Here is a 14,348-nt window from a genome sequence, read left to right as displayed (position 1 = left end):
GTGTGATTGTGACATTCTATGTGATAACCCCACTGTACTCTCCCTACCCCCTCCTCTCACAGCTCTAGGCTGTACACTCAGCCTGGGATGCTTGGTCTTCTCTCTGACCTAGGGTGAATCTATGCACTCTCTCTGTATTCTCTGTCTCTCTCTCTCTGTATGTCTCTGTCTCTCTCTCTCTCTGGGTCTCTCTCTATCTATCTCTGTCTTTGTCTGTCTGTCTCTGTGTGTCTCTGTCTGTCTCTGTGTCTCTGTCTGTCTGTTTAATTTGAACTGAGAATATAACTTGCACCTTGGATTTGCTTTTATTTCCTCTTGTTTTTCTTGGCTTCGTTTGTAACTAGCTGACGTGGATGCAGGTAACTATCCTCTTGTCTCCTTCTGTCTGTGTCTTGTGTAGGGTTATCCTCTTTGCTCCAGGGCCTTACCATTTCACACTAGCAGCTTGATAATAGGTCAGGTTTCCCATAATCATTCCAGATATCACCACAACAATGCATTCTCTAGCTAAAGTGCTACTCTGAATGGCCACAAGCCAGGTATTTCCCACTTAGACAATCTAGTGTGACAGTAAAGCGAGCAGCTAGATGATGAACCTGAGGCTGATTTAAGTTGCTGCTGTGCTAACATTTAGCTTGTAGCTTCACATAGCGAACCCTCTCATTTTCACCCTGTCACTTTCTGTTGTTTAATCTGTGGAGCCACAACTCACCCCTTCTCTATATCACACACACACACACACACACACACACACACACACACACACACACACACACACACACACACACACACACACACACACACTGAGCAGCTGACTCAGCAGAGAGCCCAGCCATAAAGCTGCACCAAGGGGACTGATACTTTAATACAACAGAAAACACAACACACTACCTCTAATGGGGCGGCAGGTAGACTAGTGGTTAGAGCGTTGTAGGAACCGAAAGGTTGCTAGATTGAATTCCTGAGCTGCCAAGGTAGAATTCCTGAGCTGCCACGGTAAAAATCTGTCGTTCTGCCCCTGAACCATGCAGTTAACCCACTGTTCCTAGGCTGTCATTGTAAATAAGAATTTGTTCTTAACTGACCTGCCTAGTTAAATAAAGGTTAAATAAAAAAATCTACACTGCTCAAAAAAATAAAGGGAACACTTAAACAACACAATGTAACTCCAAGTCAATCACACTTCTGTGAAATCAAACTGTCCACTTAGGAAGCAACACTGATTGACAATACAATTCACATGCTGTTGTGCAAATGGAATAGACAAAAGGTGGAAATTATAGGCAATTAGCAAGACACCCCCAATAAAGGAGTGATTCTGCAGGTGGTGACCACAGACCACTTCTCAGTTCCTATGCTTCCTGGCTGATGTTTTGGTCACTTTTGAATGCTGGCGGTGCTTTCACTCTAGTGGTAGCATGAGACGGAGTCTACAACCCACACAAGTGGCTCAGGTAGTGCAGCTCATCCAGGATGGCACATCAATGCGAGCTGTGGCAAGAAGGTTTGCTGTGTCTGTCAGCGTAGTGTCCAGAGCATGGAGGTGCTACCAGGAGACAGGCCAGTACATCAGGAGACGTGGAGGAGGCCGTAGGAGGGCAACAACCCAGCAGCAGGACCGCTACCCCCGCCTTTGTGCAATGAGGAGCACTGCCAGAGCCCTGCAAAATGACCTCCAGCAGGCCACAAATGTACATGTGTCAGCATATGGTCTCACAAGGGGTCTGAGGATCTCATCTCGGTACCTAATGGCAGTCAGGCTACCTCTGGCGAGCACATGGAGGGCTGTGCGGCCCCACAAAGAAATGCCACCCCACACCATGACTGACCCACCGCCAAACCGGTCATGCTGGAGGATGTTGCAGGTAGCAGAACGTTCTCCACGGCGTCTCCAGACTCTGTCACGTCTGTCACATGTGCTCATGTGCTCAGTGTGAACCTGCTTTCATCTGTGAAGAGCACAGGGCGCCAGTGGCGAATTTGCCAATCTTGGTGTTCTCTGGCAAATGCCAAACGTCCTGCACGGTGTTGGGCTGTAAGCACAACTCCCACCTGTGGACGTCGGGCCCTCATACCACCCTCATGGAGTCTGTTTCTGACCGTTTGAGCAGACACATGCACATTTGTGGCCTGCTGGAGGTCATTTTGCAGGGCTCTGGCAGTGCTACTCCTTGCACAAAGGCGGAGGTAGCGGTCCTGCTGCTGGGTTGTTGCCCTCCTACGGCCTGTGCATGGATGGAGTCCACTTGGAGCTGCTTGGAGAGCAGAGAGGCCCTCTCCCTTCAAGAGGCCCTCGCCAGAGCGCTCAAAATACCCACCATGCTCCAGTCTATAACCGGACTGTGCCCCCGCCACCTCTTTCCTCCCCCATGCCCCACCCAGCCTTCCGCCAATCTCCCCCCTGAGCAGATTGGAGTGGGCTTCCGTCCATAACCCCGCAGCTGGAAAAAGAGCTGGAAAAATACTTTGGGAAGAGCTGCTGCTGTGTGGTGCTGGCTGACTGACTGACCCATGGCCTAGCCTCTTCCTGTTACCCTGACACACACACACACACACACACACACACACACACACACACACACACACACACACACACACACACACACACACACACACACACACACACACCCAGTTAAACATGTCATTATGGGAAGCCCTGCCTCGCCTGGCTCACATTCCAACCCCCCAAACACCACAGATATGGTTAGCAGCGGCTCACACACTTAAGACCTGAGCTATATTAGATGGTATTTTTGACAGTTAAACAGTGTAGAAGTTGACAGGTTGCTTATCACTTTATTTTTAAACATCATTTTTTGTGTGTAAAAGTGTGCTTCATGCCATGCACACTAAGTTCCCTATAACTGGGGGATGCAATGTCTTGCTCTAGGAAACAGACCACTCTACAGTGTGTTGGTGTTTCTACTTTAAGGGGTGCTAGACTGATGTCTCTTTAACCAGGGAGTAAAACCCTGTGTTGTCCCCCTGTGGGTCTAGGGAGTCAGACAGGGTTTTGCAGAAGGTCCATGATGATGATGATGACTCCACATGGTGTGTTCTGAGGCCAAGGTTAGGTCTCAGTGTGCGACACGTTCTGCACAGTGTGTTCAGTCTGTCCCGGGCCTGGTCCCGCTCTCTCCCTCCATCTCCCTCTCTCCATCTCCCTCTCTCTTCATATCTCTCTTCATCTCTCTCTCTCTCTCGCTCTCTTCATCTCTCTCCCTCGCTCTCTTCATCTCTCTCCCTCGCTGTGGATAGGCCAACTACCCCCTGTGGATAGGCCAACTACCCCCTGTGGATAGGCCACCTACTCCCTGTGGATAGGCCACCTACTCCCTGTGGATAGGCCACCTACTCCCTGTGGATAGGCCAACTACTCCCTGTGGATAGGCCAACTACCCCCTGTGGATAGGCCACCTACTCCCTGTGGATAGGCCAACTACCCCCTGTGGATAGGCCAACTACCCCCTGTGGATAGGCCAACTACCCCCTGTGGATAGGCCAACTACTCCCTGTGGATAGGCCAACTACCCCCTGTGGATAGACCACCTACTCCCTGTGGATAGGCCAACTACCCCCTGTGGATAGGCCACCTACTCCCTGTGGATAGGCCACCTACTCCCTGTGGATAGGCCAACTACTCCCTGTGGATAGGCCAACTACCCCCTGTGGATAGGCCACCTACCCCCTGTGGATAGGCCAACTACTCCCTGTGGATAGGCCAACTACTCCCTGTGGATAGGCCACCTACTCCCTGTGGATAGGCCAACTACTCCCTGTGGATAGGCCAACTACTCCCTGTGGATAGGCCACCTACTCCCTGTGGATAGGCCACCTACTCCCTGTGGATAGGCCAACTACTCCCTGTGGATAGGCCAACTACTCCCTGTGGATAGGCCAACTACTCCCTGTGGATAGGCCACCTACCCCCTGTGGATAGGCCACCTACCCCCTGTGGATAGGCCACCTACCCCCTGTGGATAGGCCACCTACCCCCTGTGGATAGGCCAACTAACCCCTGTGGATAGGCCACCTACCCCCTGTGGATAGGCCACCTACTCCCTGTGGATAGGCCAACTACCCCATGTGGATAGGCCAACTACCCCCTGTGGATAGGCCACCTACCCCCTGTGGATAGGCCACCTACCCCCTGTGGATAGGCCAACTACTCCCTGTGGATAGGCCAACTACCCCCTGTGGATAGGCCACCTACCCCCTGTGGATAGGCCAACTACCCCCTGTGGATAGGCCACCTACCCCCTGTGGATAGGCCAACTACTCCCTGTGGATAGGCCAACTACTCCCTGTGGATAGGCCAACTACTCCCTGTGGATAGGCCAACTACCCCCTGTGGATAGGCCAACTACCCCCTGTGGATAGGCCAACTACCCCCTGTGGATAGGCCAACTACCCCCTGTGGATAGGCCAACTACCCCCTGTGGATAGGCCAACTACCCCCTGTGGATAGGCCAACTACCCCCTGTGGATAGGCCAACTACCCCCTGTGGATAGGCCAACTACCCCCTGTGGATAGGCCAACTACCCCCTGTGGATAGGCCAACTACCCCCTGTGGATAGGCCAACTACCCCCTGTGGATAGGCCAAGTACCCCCTGTGGATAGGCCAAGTACCCCCTGTGGATAGGCCAAGTACCCCCTGTGGATAGGCCAAGTACCCCCTGTGGATAGGCCAAGTACCCCCTGTGGATAGGCCAAGTACCCCCTGTGGATAGGCCAAGTACCCCCTGTGGATAGGCCAAGTACCCCCTGTGGATAGGCCAAGTACCCCCTGTGGATAGGCCAAGTACCCCCTGTGGATAGGCCAAGTACCCCCTGTGGATAGACCAAGTACCCCCTGTGGATAGGCCAAGTACCCCCTGTGGATAGGCCAAGTACCCCCTGTGGATAGGCCAAGTACCCCCTGTGGATAGGCCAAGTACCCCCTGTGGATAGGCCAAGTACCCCCTGTGGATAGGCCAAGTACCCCCTGTGGATAGGCCAAGTACCCCCTGTGGATAGGCCAACTACCCCCTGTGGATAGGCCAACTACCCCCTGTGGATAGGCCAACTACTCCCTGTGGATAGGCCAACTACTCCCTGTGGATAGGCCAAGTACCCCCTGTGGATAGGCCAACTAACCCCTGTGGATAGGCCAACTACCCCCTGTGGATAGGCCAACTACCCCCTGTGGATAGGCCAACTACCCCCTGTGGATAGGCCAACTACTCCCTGTGGATAGGCCAACTACTCCCTGTGGATAGGCCAACTAACTCCCTGTGGATAGGCCAACTAACTCCCTGTGGATAGGCCAACTACTCCCTGTGGATAGGCCAACTACTCCCTGTGGATAGGCCAACTACCCCCTGTGGATAGGCCAACTACCCCCTGTGGATAGGCCAACTACCCCCTGTGGATAGGCCAACTACCCCCTGTGGATAGGCCAACTACCCCCTGTGGATAGGCCAACTACCCCCTGTGGATAGGCCAACTACCCCCTGTGGATAGGCCACCTACCCCCTGTGGATAGGCCAACTACTCCCTGTGGATAGGCCAACTACTCCCTGTGGATAGGCCAACTACTCCCTGTGGATAGGCCAACTACTCCCTGTGGATAGGCCAACTACCCCCTGTGGATAGGCCAACTACTCCCTGTGGATAGGCCAACTACCCCCTGTGGATAGGCCAACTACCCCCTGTGGATAGGCCAACTACTCCCTGTGGATAGGCCACCTACCCCCTGTGGATAGGCCAACTACCCCCTGTGGATAGGCCAACTACCCCCTGTGGATAGGCCAACTACCCCCTGTGGATAGGCCACCTACCCCCTGTGGATAGGCCACCTACCCCCTGTGGATAGGCCAACTACTCCCTGTGGATAGGCCAACTACTCCCTGTGGATAGGCCACCTACTCCCTGTGGATAGGCCACCTACTCCCTGTGGATAGGCCAACTACCCCCTGTGGATAGGCCACCTACCCCCTGTGGATAGGCCACCTACCCCCTGTGGATAGGCCACCTACCCCCTGTGGATAGGCCACCTACCCCCTGTGGATAGGCCACCTACCCCCTGTGGATAGGCCACCTACCCCCTGTGGATAGGCCACCTACCCCCTGTGGATAGGCCACCTACTCCCTGTGGATAGGCCACCTACTCCCTGTGGATAGGCCACCTACTCCCTGTGGATAGGCCACCTACCCCCTGTGGATAGGCCACCTACCCCCTGTGGATAGGCCACCTACCCCCTGTGGATAGGCCAACTACCCCCTGTGGATAGGCCACCTACCCCCTGTGGATAGGCCACCTACCCCCTGTGGATAGGCCACCTACCCCCTGTGGATAGGCCACCTACTCCCCGTAGATAGGCCAAGTACCCCCAGAGGTCTTAGTACCCCTGGTTGGGAACCCCTAGGATGGCTTCCCAAGGCTGCTTAAGCCCCGGGACAGAAAAGTACGTTACCACTCCCTCCCTTGGTCACGGCCCATACCCTCTGACCTTTCCATCTGAGTTCAAGGTTCATAGGTCAGCCTAAGAGCATCTAGGCCAGAGAATAGGGTGTTGGTGGAGGACAGTGAGAGAACATCATTCTAACAGTTCTCACAGATAAAACATGTTTTTTTGAGGAATGACCTACTGGAATGTGTTGTACACACACTCACACACACTCACACACACACACTCACACACATTGCTGTCATCTCTGTGTGTGGTTTACCTGTACAGCAGCATTCCTCTCATTCTCCTGTGGGTAGTCATTATCACCATCTAGTCCTGGACAGCTGACATCCTCAGTGTGTGTGTGTGTGTGTGTGTGTGTGTCTTTCCATTGATCATGTCTCCTTCTCACTACCATTACCTCATCAAATCATTTTTACTACGCATTTATGACATGATCAACAGTTAGTTGAATTGACTCTAGCTGGTCTAACTCTCTATAGCTGCTATCCTGCTGAGATATCAACAGATGAAATGTGACATTGGACTGAAAGCTCAGTGAGTTTAGTTACTGTGGTTACTCATGTACTATGTGATCCGTCTCCATGTTAGTCCCTCTCCTCTCATCCTATGTGTTGTTCCTGCAGGGGGGCGTTTTAAGAAGGAGATAGTGGTGGACGGACAGAGCAACCTACTGCTCATCAGAGATGAAGGGGGCCCTCCGGAGGCTCAGGTTGGTATTACAGCTGTATTAACATGGCAGTATTACTGTGGGTTGATGACAGGGTGGGTTTCCTGTACACAGATTAAACAGATGTAGTCCAAGAGTAGAACTCCACTTTAATGGACATTCTCTGTTGATCATCCTTTTTAATCCAGAACTAGTGTTATTCTTGGTCCTCTAACCTCACCACACATGCAGAACTAGTGTTATTCTGGGTCCTCTAACCTCACCACACATGCAGAACTAGTGTTATTCTGGGTCCTCTAACCTCACTACACATGCAGAACTAGTGTTATTCTGGGTCCTCTAACCTCACCACACATGCAGAACTAGTGTTATTCTGGGTCCTCTAACCTCACCACACATGCAGAACTAGTGTTATTCTGGGTCCTCTAACCTCACTACACATGCAGAACTAGTGTTATTCTGGGTCCTCTAACCTCACCACACATGTAGAACTAGTGTTATTCTGGGTCCTCTAACCTCACTACACATGCAGAACTAGTGTTATTCTGGGTCCTCTAACCTCACCACACATGTAGAACTAGTGTTATTCTGGGTCCTCTAACCTCACCACACATGCAGAACTAGTGTTATTCTGGGTCCTCTAACCTCACCACACATGCAGAACTAGTGTTATTCTGGGTCCTCTAACCTCACCACACATGCAGAACTAGTGTTATTCTGGGTCCTCTAACCTCACCACACATGCAGAACTAGTGTTATTCTGGGTCCTCTAAGTCCTCTAACTGGTGTTATTCTTGGTCCTCTAACCTCACCATACATGCAGTCTGAACTAATAACCCTAGTTAAAACTACAATCCTTATTTGAAACAATATCAAAGCCTAACCCCGCCCCTGTTTTGGTAAAAAGCTGGAGAAATGTTACCACTCAAGTTCATAGAGTTATGGACACATGCACTGACCATTCATGATGTACAATGTATCATTTTAACCATGTTTTCAGGCTATACAGTGTGTGTGTGTGTGTGTGTGTTTAAATACATTGGTGTAAAACAAGCTTGTATTTTGGTTTCTGATGGGCTACGACAGTTGAACTAAGCTCACGAGGCAAGTTATATTCTTCAAGAATCAATGGGTGTACATATGTGTATAATATATATATATATATATATATATATATATATATATATATATATAATTAATTTAGAAGTCCAAAAATAGATGTAGCAACTAAGGATTCTAGCGTTAACCTTACTATCCTTGTCTCTCTCTCGCTCTCCCCTTTATCACATCATTCTCTTGCTCTCTCACTTTCTCCTCTCTCTTCCTCTGTCTCTCTCTTGCTCTCTCACTTTCTCCTCTCTCTTCCTCTGTCTCTCTCCAGTTTGCCCTGTGGGTGGATGCAGTGATATTTGTGTTCAGTCTGGAGGATGAGATCAGTTTCCAGACAGTCTACCATTACTACAGCCGCATGGCTAACTACCGCAACACTGCTGAGGTGCCTCTGGTGCTGGTGGGGACGCAAGGTGAGACACACACACACACACACACACACTGGCACGCAGAGACACACACACACACTGGCACGCACACACACACACACACTGGCACACACACACACACTTGCCACGCAGAGACACACACACACACTGCCACGCAGAGACACACACACACACTGCCACGCAGAGACACACACACACACTGGCACGCAGAGACACACATACACTGGCACGCAGAGAAACATACATGCACAAACACACTGTGCATGAACAGAATACTTGGTTGCACCAGAGTTCCATACACGTCCTTGCATCTTTCCTCCAGCTATCTGAAATCCCTTCCTTGGAGTGCCACTGCCACCTAGCGCCTGTTTGTAATTACTGCAATAAGACATGCACTTCCTGTCTGTCAGCACTAGAGGGCGCCACATGATTGTCTATTTCTGTGATTGCAGATGCTATCAGCTCAGCCAATCCCCGGGTCATCGATGACACGCGAGCACGCAAGCTGTCCAATGACCTGAAGCGCTGCACCTACTATGAGACGTGTGCCACCTACGGCCTCAATGTGGAACGGGTCTTCCAGGACGGTAAGACTGTTATAGAAAACCAAGATAACCCACCTTTTGAGTTGTCTGTTCTAACTCAACAATAACTGTACATCATGGATTATCTATTTCCATTCATTCAACACAACTTAGATACAGGAAGTTGGGAGACAGACTTATGAGAATAAAAATACATTTTAGAATGTGTTTATGCAGATTAAATGTTTCTCAGAGGTTGTGGATTTGGTTAAATTTGGGGTAGCAATTATCAGCCATAAAATACAGTTGGTCAGCTGAAGCCACTACTTGTAATTCATACATCTCTACAGTGTGCAGCCAAAGCTCCTTCCTTCCTTTATAAAGACATGACGGGAAACAGTAAAAAGCTGGGAAGCAAGGTGACATTCCCCTGATGACTGGCCGTTTGCTTGGTCTTAATCATCAGTCAATTAACTATTAAATGGGCCTTCTCATCTATTTAGCTGAAGAGAACCGCAATTACATTTTATAATACAGGGAGGGGAGCGGGCTGAGTCACAAGGTCCCTCTAATGGACAACGGCGCCCAGTCCAGCAGCACCAGCCATTCGCTGGCCATGTCACATGATCTCAACCAGCATGGAGAAATACATAAAACACGTGATGAGGAATGAGAGGGAGAGGATGGTTCAAGAGATATGGCTGACCTGTGACTCCAAAATATATATATCTGTTCTTGGACTCCCTTTTCCATCAAGAAATATGGCTGACCTTGGACTCCCTTTGCCCCTGAGAAATATGACTGACCTTTCATTCCCCTTTCCACCAAGAAATATCCAGTTTCTTCATTAAAGTGTCCATGTGTCCATAACAAGTATGAGACGGTCTGCACTCACTACTGTAAGTCTCTCTGGATAAGAGCGTCTGATAAATGACTCATGTCAGAATGTCTCCATGAAGCCACCATGCCCTGGTGTCCACAGTGTTATCTAGCTAGATGCTGTTCAGAATGGACCTGTATGGTCTATAGTAGCTTGTTGGAGGTGATGTCTTCTAGAAGAGTCTTCACTATACTCCTATAGTATGGTCGCCCGTGTTAATATCAAGTAGGAGTCCTGCTCCAGTGGGTCAGACCTGAGGCTGTTCTGCTATATCACCTATATTAATCACCAAGCTGTAACTCATTAATAAAGCTGTGGTGTCATCATGGGGGAGCTGAGGCGGGGCATGGGCCCAGCTAGGCTGTAATTAGGGAAATATATGGCATGCAATCAGTGGTTCATTACCAGCAATACACCAAATCATCCTCCACAATGACAAGTCTCTCTGTGTGTCTCTCTCTCTGTGTGTCTCTCTCTCTGTGTGTCTCTCTCTCTGTGTGTCTCTCTCTCTGTGTGTCTCTCTCTCTCTGTGTGTCTCTCTCTCTGTGTGTGTCTCTCTCTCTGTGTGTCTCTCTCTCTCTCTGTGTGTCTCTCTCTCTGTGTGTGTCTCTCTCTCTGTGTGTGTCTCTCTCTCTGTGTGTGTCTCTCTCTCTGTGTGTGTCTCTCTCTCTGTGTGTGTCTCTCTCTCTGTGTGTGTCTCTCTCTCTGTGTGTGTGTGTGTGTCTCTCTCTCTGTGTGTGTGTGTGTGTCTCTCTCTCTGTGTGTGTGTGTCTCTCTCTGTGTGTGTGTGTCTCTCTGTGTGTCTCTCTCTGTGTGTGTGTCTCTGTGTGTGTCTCTCTGTGTGTGTGTGTGTCTCTCTGTGTGTGTGTCTCTCTGTGTGTGTGTCTCTCTGTGTGTGTGTCTCTCTGTGTGTCTCTCTGTGTGTGTGTGTGTGTGTGTGTGTGTGTGTGTGTGTGTGTGTGTGTGTCTCTGTGTGTCTCTGTGTGTCTCTCTGTGTGTCTCTCTGTGTGTGTGTGTGTGTGTGTGTGTGTGTGTGTGTGTGTGTGTGTGTGTGTGTGTGTGTGTGTGTGTGTGTGTGTGTGTGTGTGTGTGTGTGTGTGTGTGTGTGTCGCTAAGTCTGCTGGACTCATTTCTGTTTTATTTCCACTTGTAACACAAAATGCTATTTTCTGTAACCAAGAACGTGGATTTTGAAATGATTCATCATGAAATGAATGATGTATCTGGTAAATTTGATCAATATAAAACACTTAATGGCCATTGTGGGTCCAAGTGAGACAATGTTGTCATTACATTGACTGACCACTAGAGAGCAGTAGGTGAATACACATGAAGACTGTTGTGGTCTCTTCAGACCAGCTTTTCTGTGGAGCCCTGCTGGTGTAGATCTGAAAGTCTCTTTCAATATGACTACTGAGGCTCTGTTTTCAGACATGATCAAATGCAAGACATATACTATCAGTTTTTGCATGATGCACTTGAAATCAGACTACGTGGTGTTTCCAACCTGAATCCATCGATAGATGGTTTGAAACCCCAGAGTAACAGAGGTCTCAGTGGATTTACAAGTCGCTTAGAAGTCGTTTGGGGTGTGGGTGACAGACTGACAGACAGCAGCCTCCAGACGGACAGACAGCAGCCTCCAGACGGACAGACAGCAGCCTCCAGACGGACAGACAGCAGCCTCCAGACGGACAGACAGCAGCCTCCAGACGGACAGACTGACAGACAGCAGCCTCCAGACGGACTGACTAACTGACGGCAGCCTCCAGACGGACTGACTAACTGACGGCAGCCTCCAGACTGACGGCAGCCTCCAGACTGACGGCAGCCTCCAGACTGACTGACGGCAGCCTCCAGACTGACTGACGGCAGCCTCCAGACTGACTGACGGCAGCCTCCAGACTGACTGACGGCAGCCTCCAGACTGACTGACGGCAGCCTCCAGACTGACTGACGGCAGCCTCCAGACTGACTGACGGCAGCCTCCAGACTGACGGCAGCCTCCAGACTGACTGACTAACTGACGGCAGCCTCCAGACGGACTGACTAACTGACGGCAGCCTCCAGACTGACGGCAGCCTCCAGACTGACGGCAGCCTCCAGACTGACGGCAGCCTCCAGACTGACGGCAGCCTCCAGACGGACTGACTAACTGACGGCAGCCTCCAGACTGACGGCAGCCTCCAGACTGACTGACGGCAGCCTCCAGACTGACTGACGGCAGCCTCCAGACTGACTGACGGCAGCCTCCAGACTGACTGACGGCAGCCTCCAGACTGACTGACGGCAGCCTCCAGACTGACTGACTGCAGCCTCCAGACTGACTGACTGCAGCCTCCAGACTGACTGACTGCAGCCTCCAGACTGACTGACTGCAGCCTCCAGACTGACTGACTGACTGACAGCAGCCTCCAGACTGACTGACTGACTGACAGCAGCCTCCAGACTGACTGACTGACAGCAGCCTCCAGACTGACTGACTGACTGACTGACAGCAGCCTCCAGACTGACTGACTGACTGACAGCAGCCTCCAGACTGACTGACTGACTGACTGACAGCAGCCTCCAGACTGACTGACTGACTGACTGACAGCAGCCTCCAGACTGACTGACTGACTGACTGACAGCAGCCTCCAGACTGACTGACTGACTGACAGCAGCCTCCAGACTGACTGACTGACTGACAGCAGCCTCCAGACTGACTGACTGACTGACAGCAGCCTCCAGACTGACTGACTGACTGACAGCAGCCTCCAGACTGACTGACTGACTGACAGCAGCCTCCAGACTGACTGACTGACTGACAGCAGCCTCCAGACTGACTGACTGACTGACAGCAGCCTCCAGACTGACTGACTGACTGACAGCAGCCTCCAGACTGACTGACTGACTGACAGCAGCCTCCAGACTGACTGACTGACTGACAGCAGCCTCCAGACTGACTGACTGACTGACAGCAGCCTCCAGACTGACTGACTGACAGCAGCCTCCAGACTGACTGACTGCAGCCTCCAGACTGACTGACTGACTGACAGCAGCCTCCAGACTGACTGACTGACTGACAGCAGCCTCCAGACTGACTGACTGACTGACAGCAGCCTCCAGACTGACTGACTGACTGACAGCAGCCTCCAGACTGACTGACTGACTGACAGCAGCCTCCAGACTGACTGACTGACTGACAGCAGCCTCCAGACTGACTGACTGACTGACTGACAGCAGCCTCCAGACTGACTGACTGACTGACTGACAGCAGCCTCCAGACTGACTGACTGACAGCAGCCTCCAGATCTATTCCTACTCCAGGGAAATCAGCTGGATCTCAAGATGTTTAGTTGACTCATTCTCTCTATGGGAACCCCGGCCCTGCAGCACACACTTCTCTGGGATTTGATGAGGTGTGTGTGTGTGTGTGTGTGTGTGTGTGTGTGTGTGTGTGTGTGTGTGTGTGTGTGTGTGTGTGTGTGTGTGTGTGTGTGTGTGTGCGCGGGTTAGTTTATGTACAGTGAGATGATTGTAACAGCCCTCTGTTTTGGTGAGTGCAGCAGATGCAGCCGGCTCTAGATAGATACCATCCCAGTGTCAACTTGGTCGTATATACAGGGACCAGTACCGAGTCGATGATAACTTGGCCATATACACAGGGACCAGTACCGAGTCGATGATAACTTGGCTATATACACAGGGACCAGTACCGAGTTGATGATAACTTGGCCATATACACAGGGACCAGTACCGAGTCGATGGTAACTTGGCCATATACACAGGGACCAGTACCGAGTCGATGATAACTTGGTTATATACACAGGGACCAGTACCGAGTCGATGATAACTTGGCCATATACACAGGGACCAGTACCGAGTCGATGGTAACTTGGCCATATACACGGGGTACCAGTACCGAGTCGATGATAACTTGGCTATATACACAGGGACCAGTACCGAGTCGATGATAACTTGGCTATATACACAGGGACCAGTACTGAGTCAATGATAACTTGGTTATATACACGGGGTACCAGTACCGAGTCGATGATAACTTGGCTATATACACAGGGACCAGTACTGAGTCAATGATAACTTGGCTATATACACGGGGTACCAGTACCGAGTCGATGATAACTTGGCTATATACACAGGGACCAGTACCGAGTCGATAATAACTTGGCTATATACACGGGGTACCAGTACTGAGTCAATGATAACTTGGCTATATACACGGGGTACCAGTACCGAGTCGATGATAACTTGGCTATATACACAGGGACCAGTACCGAGTCGATAATAACTTGGCTATATACACGGGGTACCAGTACCG

At 50.8% G+C, this 14,348-nt stretch overlaps 1 protein-coding gene across 2 annotated transcripts in view; it reads left to right on the top strand.

The window, feature by feature from the left end:
* LOC120051455 (arf-GAP with GTPase, ANK repeat and PH domain-containing protein 1) overlaps nucleotides 1–14,348 on the top strand; it is a 175,544-nt gene that overhangs the window by 130,713 nt on the left and 30,483 nt on the right. For both annotated transcript variants that reach the window (XM_038998319.1, XM_038998318.1), the window contains exons 4-6: nucleotides 7,081–7,166; nucleotides 8,506–8,647; nucleotides 9,076–9,210. In XM_038998319.1, the coding sequence (XP_038854247.1) occupies nucleotides 7,081–7,166; nucleotides 8,506–8,647; nucleotides 9,076–9,210 (363 nt within the window). The remainder of the gene's footprint in view (nucleotides 1–7,080; nucleotides 7,167–8,505; nucleotides 8,648–9,075; nucleotides 9,211–14,348) is intronic.

This window comes from Salvelinus namaycush, chromosome 7, assembly GCF_016432855.1.
Source record: "Salvelinus namaycush isolate Seneca chromosome 7, SaNama_1.0, whole genome shotgun sequence".
NCBI classification, from domain to species: Eukaryota; Metazoa; Chordata; class Actinopteri; order Salmoniformes; family Salmonidae; genus Salvelinus; species Salvelinus namaycush.
Note: the sequence above shows the minus strand (reverse complement) of the source record. Positions and strands in the feature narration are given on the sequence as shown.